The following is a 10,001-nucleotide window of genomic DNA, read 5'->3' as shown; positions in this document are numbered from 1 at the left end:
GTGGAAGTGCTTGTTTTGCACACATGTGACTTTTTATCTTCTATTTTTATGACTTCAAAATAAGATCCGAGCTGTGGAGGTTTTATTTTTTGGTGGAAAGATATAAAACACGAGACAAGGAGCTAGTGATTCAGTTTTGACTGTTTTTTACAGGAATTCATAACATTTCAAGATGCATACTTTAATGCAGTATTTTCATGAATCAAGAAAAACATATGTCATGTTTCTTTTTTATGTAAATTGTGAAATTTTATTAAACAATCTTATTTTAAAGGTCGATAGTTTCCCAGGTGATCTGGTGCTAATTGAGGGAAGAAAGTTCTGATATGATTATTTTAATTAAAGTGTGGTAAGTTGTGACTTCCAGAGAGCTGCGTCCTTTACTATAAAAGAGTAAATACTACTGACTAATAAGTCAACAACTTGTGCTCTTGAAACTTCTGATGCTTTATTTGTTTGTTTACATTTTATTGAACAAAAAAAAATAGAATGTATAAATTTAAAAACCATAACAACCATTGAGTTTTACCTGTCTAAATAAAGGTTAATATAATGAATGTAACTTTTGATCGTGAGCCTCATTTAGAAAAGAAGTAAACACACAGTGGTTGAAGAAGTACTCGGATCCTTTACTCAAGTAGAAGTATAAATACCACATAAATAATACTTCATTACAATAAAAAGTCCTGCAATCAAAATGTCGCTTAAGTAAAAGTACAGATGTGTTATCTATTATCATTTAAATGTACTAATTCTCAATATGCAGAATGGCTTCTTTCACTTCTTTATTAACATGTAATACTGTATTCTGTTTTTATCACTAAGGAGTACAAGTAAGAGTATTTTAGATCCTTTGTATGCTAGATTGTATTAGTGGTACAGTATAACTTAGTGTTTAAATGAATTAAATATGAAAAAGTACAATATTTACCTCTGAAATGTGTAGGAGTAGAAGTAAAAAGTAGCATTTTTTAGAACTGTACTTGAGTGAATGTACTTCCTTCTGTTCCACCAACGTAAACAGACCATAATAGTCGTTGTTTGTTAGCAGAGATGGACAGACGGCCTGAACGTATGCTTAATGAAGGGAAAGGAGGCGTTGGTGATGTATAGAAAGATAAAAGCCACTTAAATCCTCTGGAAACAGGATGAGGCTCCACCCGAGCCCATTTAACTGATGAAAGCTGCTCCATCATTTTAAAGCCACATTCATCCACACTTCCTGTCTTTTAACAATGCACTTCCTTTTTCTAAATCTCCTGCATTCAGCTCTCTGATAAATCTGCGTCCCCGTGGACAATGTGATTGATTTCAAAGCAGACAGGACGCTGGAATTTGTTGGAGGAAAGAAAAGGAAACAGTTGGGATAATAACACATTATTCACTCACGGTAGTTCGGATTTAAAGTACTTTTAGAGTGTTTCAGTTCATCTCACTACACTATGATATTAACTTACTATCCTTACCGATGTAAACATGCTAACACCAACATATAGGACCGTTGGGAACCCAATAAGATAAGATAAGAGATAAGATAAGATAATCCTTTATTAGTCCCGCAGACTTACAGAAGACGGTGCACAGATTCAGAGGTGCTGATTGGTTGGTTTGTCTGCCTTTGAACTGAGCTGTTCTCTTCATGTTCACAAAATACAAAACTTTCCTGATATGGGGTTTCCAAACACCTTTTCATTGATTCTTTATTCATACGGTTTGGTTTCTCCGTGGCTTTATCTCGGTTTATTAAGTGCAGTGTTGCCATATCTGATTATTTTCACTTTGAACCTGGGCGTCACACAGCAACATTCTTATGATGTTGTGTAACTCTGAAAGGCTTCACCTTATGAGCGGGTTCACATCTGGGACTCGAGGCCAGCGGGGGGGGGGGGGGGGGGGGCTCTGGGTTGAATTATCATAAAGATTCTTGTGTTTCTCCGTCCCCTCAGCTGTTTCACGTCAACTCCAGGGGTCACCTGAGTCTGCACTGATTTATGGATTCCCCCCCCCGCGGTCCTGTGTGATCCGGCGTGTGTTGCTGTGAGTCATGTGTTTTTACTGGTTACATTTGCACCAAATAAATCAGACAAAACACACATCTGAGGGGGGTTGTGATGTGGTTCTGGAGTGAAAGGATTTCAGGGGGACTTGTTGAACCTGTTGGGGACTTGGAGGCGCTTTCAAACTTATGAAGCTCTGATCCCAGAAGCTTCTCCTGCTTCTAACTGGGATAAGATGAGAGGCCGTATACGTAGAACAAACTTTATAGGAAAGAGGTTTTACTTGTTTGTTGTGGGTTTATCAGCACACGTTATGGTCCGTTATTCAGTTCCTTGCAGTACGACATGCAGCAGTTTGTATCTTCTGTATCTTGCTATAGCACATCAAGGTGTTTTTGCAGCTGAATTGAAAGTCATAAAGTCATCAATCATCCTGTCAGACACAGTTGAATCAGTCCAGCTACAGGGAGCTGGACTGATTTCATTATTTGAATGAAATTGCTGCCGCTGTGCCGTGATACTTAAATTCCATTTGTGCAATACTGTAAGAGATTTAAACCAATGAAGTTAGTTCGAAGAGGAAGTCATTGATCCTTTTCATCACCACCTCTCAGGGTCAGCGTGGTGTTCATTTAAGCCTCCATGCTCTGGGATTTCTTGTTCACAACTCAATTAATATGAAAATGATTGTAGCAATGACAGCGTTCCCCTTTCATTCCAGTCCAATCAAAGCCAGACAATCAAAGCCATTAGTAGCTCCTCGGTCGGGGATGTGCCGGAGGGAATCAAGGATCTACAGGACATCTTTGTTCTCTCCACTGTAAGTAGAAAAGGGGGAAATCCTGTTGAAGTGTTTTTCTTTTTCTAAAGTTACAACAAATGGTTAAAGATAAATCACAGAGAATCATCTGCTGGATCGTTACTGAGCTTCATAATGGGTTTCAGTTCATTGCTTTTCTGTCCACCCACACCATTTGCACTGTATGTAAATTGAACCTCTTAGTTTTAACAGTAGATGTTGCTGCCATCGTGAACAACTTCTTGAACTATGATGAAAACATTCATCTAGCTTTATTGCGTACATATGGTGGAACCAGCTTTGGAAAATGAGTACTTTTACACCTTAGTCAAGAGAAAGTATCATGGAATCAGTGATGTAATAGTATAATGTTAGATAATAGAAGACACTATGAAACTCCTACACTTCGTACACAGGCACATCGTGTTTTCTTGTCTAGAAACTCAAATCTTCTTGCCGTGTAACTGGTTGAAAACTACACATTCACTATGGTTCTGTATCTTTCCCATAATCCAAAAAAGTTTGGCCACCCCTGAGCTAAAGAGACAGATATACGTCTTTCAGGAGCTGGTGGAGACCAAAAACAGAGCTAAAAGAGAGAGAAAATATAAGAAGCATTACGTTACTCTGTAGATACTGGATGTGGAAATAAGCAGCAGTTTAACATGTTCAACATATAAACCCGAAAGGTTTTGACATATGACTTCACTCAAAACTACAAAGTTCTACCTCATGGAGGTTTTTGTTTCTCATGTACAACTTTAAATGGAAATCCAATGAAAAATGGTTTAGATATTTCAGTGTTTTTTCATTTCTTGAGCTGTTCTCCTCTACATGTTCAACCTTTGCTAAGAGTCTCCGTTGTTTTCTTCTAAAAGCAGCTGTGTCTCTTCACCAGAAAAAACATCCTGTTGCATAAGACGAGTTTCTCAATGTGCAAAGAGAAAAACAGCCACACATCATGTGAGGATACAACGAATAACCTTTATCTTTCTTTACAACATGTAGCAATATATATATTACAACAACATATAGAGTACATTTCATCTTTACAACAACAACAACAACACATCTGGGATGAGTCTCTTAAAGAAGCTTAACAAGCCATAGACCCCAATGTAAAGCAACATAAGTCGGGGTGCAACTGATCATAAAGAAATGTTTCTGAAGATGTGTATTCACATTGTTAATGTTATTTATATTAAACAAAATGCAATTTGAAATACAGTTAAATATTGAACATTAAATTGTTATTTTTTGTTATCACTCTCTCACCCTTTAATAGCAGAAGTGATACAAATTATGATTATATACACAATGTCAATAAGCACCGTCACTGCATCCTGTGCTTAAGTGTGATTTGTTTAAAGACATACAAACAAACCAGTTGTAGCAGAATAATAAGGTATGTAGCTACCAGGATGCATTCCATTTTTCATTTTACTCTGTGGAAGTTAAAGCAAAGAAATACTCAAATTCCAGCTCTTCAGACTGAATGTAAACTGAATATCTTTTAGCATTTGAACAGTTGACAGATGGACAAACGAAGGATTTTGATTTTGTAAACTTGTTTTTTGTGAAAATACTGAAACTTTTTCACAATTTTATTACAATTTTTAGAGCAAACGATTATTGATAATTGAGAAAATAACTCCCAGATTAAATGATAATTAAATGAATACACATTAGTTGCAGCTCTAGTACCTTTTTATTTTTAAGTATTGTGACTGCGCTGTAAAACATTTCTGTTTTATCTAAATCTGAAATGTAAAGAAATGTATTTAGATAGTCTGACAAACATGTTTTAACTCTTCATGAGGACCTGAAGACGTCAGATTAGACTGAAACAAGACCGGATCAGACCATGTCCAACTAAACAAGACCGGATCAGACCATGTCCAACTAAACAAGACCGGATCAGACCATGTCCAACTAAACAAGACTGGAACAGACGCAATCCAACTAAATCAGACCACAACTGATCAGGTCTAGCTGAACCAGGCTGGAACAAACCCAGTCCAGCTGGTCCAGACCTGAACAAAATAAGTCTAGGTAAACCAAAATGGAACAGGCCAGGTCCAAATGAACCAGACTGGAGTGGACCACTTCCAGCTGATTCAACTAGGAACCGACCAGGCCCAACTGAACTATAACGGAACAGTCCCAGTCCAGCTGAAGCAGACTGGAACACATCCGGTCCAGTCGAACCAGATCGGGGAAAAAAACAGGTCCAACTGAAACACACTGAAACAGAACAGGTCCAGCTGAACCAGAATGGAACAGTCCCAGATCCAACTGAAGCAGACTGAAGAACACCCAGTCCAATTGAACCAGACCGGAACAAACCATGTCCAACTGGGTCCCATCAGATGTCACATGATCAGCTCATGAGTCATAATGTGGAGAGGATCCAACCCGACAGCAGCAGGGTTCATGGGGATGAAAAACGGTTGTTGACACGTGAATCCGTTTCCTCCACAGCATGGCTCTCAGTGTTGACGACAGACGCTCGTATTCTAAATAAGTTAAATTAGAGCAAAGACTGAAATAAATGTGTTAGACAGCTGTGTGAAGCTCGAAGAAACAAACACCGCCAAGGAGTAGACGCTCCCTCTCTGGATCGGACCAAAGCAAACAAGCTGAAAGCATGACCGCACACCGATGACATCACGCCTTCCATCGCTGCTACAAACCAGCAGTCATGTTTTCTGTTGTCGTCCTTCAAAATCAAAAACAGACATGCGGGGAACGTTTCCAGTAATCATGACGCAGACGGGATGGGCAGATAGTTTTTCGGGGGCGGGTCCAGGTCCCTGGAGGGCTCGGAGAGTCGCGGACCCTGCAGGCGGGACAGCAGCGTGGTCCGGCGGACGCTGCTGCTGTCCGAGTCCTGCTGGCTGAACTTGCTCCTGAGCGGACGCCAGCACGGCAGGCTGCGGGCGAAGTCCGAGAGCAAGTGTCCACTGAAGACCATGTAGATCCAGGGGTTGCAGCAGCTGTTGAGGCTGGCCAGCAGGGCGGTGAGCGTCACCGTGGTGTTCTCAGAGTCTGGGGGAGTAAACACAAACACATGGCTTCATGTCAACAACAGTCTGAGGTGTTTACTCTGGAGGAGTCACTGACCCGCCTGCTCAGTGTTTACGCTCCCCTCCAGCTCCACTGAGCCTCTCCTGTAAACACGACATTTACATATTTGGATTTCTAGCATTGATGATTTCATCCTGTTAGCTGTCTTCCTGCCTGAAACACAGCCTCAGAAAAAAGATGTTTTTCAGCGTTGGCTTCGGTCTTGAATGATCATGAATCATGTTAATAGAGACATAAAATGTCAAAGACGCCCTTTTAAGTTCCTTGTTTTTAAACGAGTCAGCTGGAAACATTGAAAGTTAGCCAGAGACGTGTTTTCAATCAACTCATGGAGATACATTTAGCTCAGTTAGCTACGAACCAACAGCCGATCAAATCTTCCTGAGCTAGTTATTATTTCATCTCATCAATATGAATCTAAATCAAATTTGAAAACTTTTTTTGAGGCCGTTTGTGTCGACTGAAGTATCATGAATACTACGATAAACTCATTCTTTGTGTATTTCAAGGAACATTTTAAATGAAATGGCCAAATTAAATGATCCCTTGTTCCCCTGACAAACAATGGGGATCTGTGATTGGTCGACAGCTCTGTCTGGCTGCTGATTGGTCGCCTCCCCCTCTCACTGAACACAGTCATTCCAGACAGCCACAACATGTTATACTTGGAATAGTTTTTTTGTTTCCAAAACTTCTCACTTTCTGGATTTAAGCAGCTTTTCTGGGTTTGGACTGTTTATATGCCAAAGAAAAGGAGAGCTGACTCAGTGTTTCTCTGAAAGCAGCTCCTGCCAGCTACAGAGGCCTCTGAAAGCAGCACCTGGACTCTCATGAGTCAGTTAAACTTGCTTTTGGAAGCCGTAACGAAATTCCTCAGGTGGAAGAGCAGCTGCTGCTTCAGGCAGTTTACAGAGTCAGATGGATGTCCTCACCTGTCACACGATCAAGAACACTTCATTGACTGCTCAAATATTCAATTTATTCTTTGGAACAGTTTGGCCGGAAGCAAAGTGAATATTTCCACCTTTTCAGAGTGACCTTCCACACTTACATTTACATTTTTTAATGCATTTTAGAATAGAAAATATTTTGTTCCAAAGATGAATTGAAGGATGCAGATATTTCCACTCTTGCAGATTGGTCTTTCACATCTGCTCTTTGTCACATTTTTGGGTTAAGTGAAACATCTCAACAGCTATGGGATGGATTGTGATGAAGCGTTATAACGTTGGTGATCCTCTGACCTCGTCGGGTCAATGTTCTTACTTTGGTTTTTGACCCAACACCTGCAGAACTAATGACTTTCCCATCAGCCTCATCTGCAGGTGTTGGGTCAAAAACCAAAGTAAGAACATTGAAGCCAATGCTATCAGGCTAACACACTAAACCAAGAGCGTGTTAGCATGCTGATGTTAGCATTCAGCTCAAAGCCTGATGGTGGCGCTAGAGGAAAAGTGAAGCGGTCACCAATGTAAACAGGTTTCCGTGTGACATTTTTGTGCATCACTGCTGCGCCATCTAGTGGTGATGTTGCAGATTCAAACTGACTGAAACTTCTCAGCGTGGAGGAGTGTTTGGTTTGTCTGTTCTGGGCGAAATACATCCAAAAAATATATTTTTATTTAACGCCTAAAAGTGAAGATCGTTTCTAGAAAAGTCCCTGGATTTTATTGGTTATTTCATATTTTGACTATTTTGAATATAGTGAAGTGATCATCATAATGTCAGTTATGGATTTTTTTTTAAAAAAACATGATTTTCCAAGATTCTCACACTTTTCTGTAGTTTGTAGTTTTCTTGTGAATAGTTATTACTTCTAGAAATGTGTAAAATGATACAAAATCAACTCATTTTATGTGTATTTTCCTAAAAAAAAAGATTTTTATTTAACGCCTAAAACACTAAAAGTGAAGATCGTTTCTAGAAAAGTCCCTGGATTTAAAGGAAGTTTTTATTGGTTATTTCATATTTTGAATATAGTGAAGTGATCATCATCATGTCTTCCACATCAGTTATGGATTTTAAAAAAAACATGATTTTCCAAGATTCTCACACGTTTCTGTAGTTTGTTGTTTTCTTGTGAATAGTTATTACTTCTAGAAATGTGTAAAATGATACAAAAATCACTTTTGGCCATTCTTTAAAATAGGTTTTATACATTTCGCCTAAAAGTGAAGATCGTTTCTAGAAAAGTCCCTGGATTTTATTGGTTATTTCATATTTTGACTATTTTGAATATAGTGAAGTTAAAAAAAACATGATTTTCCAAGATTCTCACACGTTTCTGTAGTTTTCTTGTGAATAGTTATTACTTCTAGAAATGTGTAAAATGATACAAAATCAACTCTCATTTTATGTGTATTTTCCTAAAAATATATATTTTTATTTAACGCCTAAAAGTGAAGATCGTTTCTTCCCTGGATTTAAAAAACATGAAGTTGATCGTATTGGTTATTTCATATTTTGAATATAGTGAAGTGATCATCATAATGTCAGTTATGGATTTTTTTTTTTAAAAACATGATTTTCCAAGATTCTCACACTTTTCTGTAGTTTCTGTTGTTTTCTTGTGAATAGTTATTACTTCTAGAGATGTGTAAAATTATACAAAATCAACTCTCATTTTATGTGTATTTTCCTAAAAATATATTTTTTTATTTAACGCCTAAAAGTGAAGATCGTTTCTAGAAAAGTCCCTGGATTTTATTGGTTATTTCATATTTTGACTATATACTAGTTTCTGTTGTTTTCTTGTGAATAGTTATTACTTCTATAAATGTGTAAAACGATACAAAAATCAACAAAATTCACTTTTGGCCATTCTTTAAAATAAGTTTTATACATCTCATCATGTCTGATTGTGTCTCACGTGGCTGAGCACAGGTGTGGGTGGAGCTCAGAGCTGCAGAACGAGGTGGGCATGTGCACCTCCAGGTCTAAGGTGGGTGCAGAGGTCTCCTCACCGGCCCAGGAGAAGCTCTTGTCCCACACCGACCACATCTGCACCGTGAAGAACGGAGCCCAGCACACCACGTAGGCCAGCACGATCACGAAGGTCATCTTCACCGTGCGTAATTTGGCACGGGAGATGGTGCCAACGCCGCTGACAGACCCCCGACCCAGGAACCCATCCTTGGTGTCCTCTGTCCTCCTCCTGGTCTTGCACTTGAGGTTCCTCCAGATGGTCCAGCAGATGAGACCATAGCAGAAGACGAGCACGGCCACTGGCACGATGAAGATCCCGGCCGTCATCCAGGTGATGTACGCACGCAGCCCCCACGGCTCCACGAAGTGACCCCAGCAGTCGAACACCTCCGAACCCGGCTGCACCTCGCTCAGGGAGAAGATGAAGTACTGCGGGATGCTGAGGACCAGGCTGCACAACCAGGTGGATCCAATCATCAAGTGTGCTCGTTGCGTTGGATGCTGGAGCGTCTGCAGCGGGTGGCAGATGGCGATGTACCTGTCCAAGGTCATCATCACCATCATGTAGGTGGAGGCGAACATCCCGAGAACCTGCAGGTGCTTCACCACCCTGCACAGGGGGTCGGGCCCGGAGAAGCGGTAGGTGACCTCCCAGCAGAGCTGAGGGAGCACCTGGAAGAAGGCCACCACCAGGTCGGCCAGGCTCAGGTGCTTCATGAACAGGTGAACTCGGGATGGTTTCCTCCGGGTGCGGTGCATGGCCAGAAGGACACTCAGGTTCCCCAGCACGGCTGCAACGAACACCACGCTGAGGACGGTGATCTCCAGCTTGGCCACCTCCTCGTTCCTCCCGAACGGGTCTGTGCGGTTCCCGGTCCCGGTCCCGGTCCCGGTGCTGCTGCTGTTCCCGTCGCTGCAGTTTCTCCCCGTGATGTTGCATGAGAAGAGCATGGTGTCTGCTGCGCTCCCGTCTCCACCGGAGGCTGCAGGCTGTCCGGTCCTCTGGTCCTCTGTCCTCTGTCCTCTGTCCTCTGGTCCTCTGTCCTGTCCTCTGGTCCTCTGTCCTCTGTCCTCTGGTCCTCTGTCCTCTGTCCTCTGTCCTCTGGTCCTCTGTCCTCTGTCCTCTGTCCTCTGTCCTCTGTCCTCTGTCCTCTGTCCTCTGGTCCTCTGGTCCTCTGTCCTCTGGTCCTCTG

General features: G+C 41.1%; 1 protein-coding gene across 1 annotated transcript; it reads right to left on the bottom strand.

Moving 5' to 3' along the window:
• Positions 1-3,793: 3,793 nt before the first annotated feature.
• LOC129112312 (arg8-vasotocin receptor-like) lies at positions 3,794-9,771 on the bottom strand. Its single transcript, XM_054624361.1, has 2 exons — positions 8,847-9,771; positions 3,794-5,844 (listed from the first exon to the last, which is right to left on the bottom strand). Exons 1-2 carry the CDS (start codon positions 9,757-9,759, stop codon positions 5,558-5,560), a joined length of 1,200 nt encoding a protein of 399 aa, XP_054480336.1. The 5' UTR covers positions 9,760-9,771; the 3' UTR covers positions 3,794-5,557.
• Between the last annotated feature and the right edge of the window lie 230 nt (positions 9,772-10,001).

The sequence above is a fragment of the Anoplopoma fimbria genome, chromosome 23, assembly GCF_027596085.1.
Source record: "Anoplopoma fimbria isolate UVic2021 breed Golden Eagle Sablefish chromosome 23, Afim_UVic_2022, whole genome shotgun sequence".
NCBI classification, from domain to species: domain Eukaryota; kingdom Metazoa; phylum Chordata; class Actinopteri; order Perciformes; family Anoplopomatidae; genus Anoplopoma; species Anoplopoma fimbria.
This window is presented reverse-complemented; position numbering and strand designations above follow the sequence as displayed.

Excerpts from the sequence above, each read along its gene's own strand:
- LOC129112312 (XM_054624361.1), bottom strand. The coding sequence starts at position 9,759 with ATGCTCTTCTCATGCAACATCACGGGGAGAAACTGCAGCGACGGGAAC. Across the intron at positions 5,845-8,846 it reads CAAGAGCTTCTCCTGGGCCG|ACTCTGAGAACACCACGGTG; the intron begins GTGAGGAGACCT and ends TTACTCCCCCAG.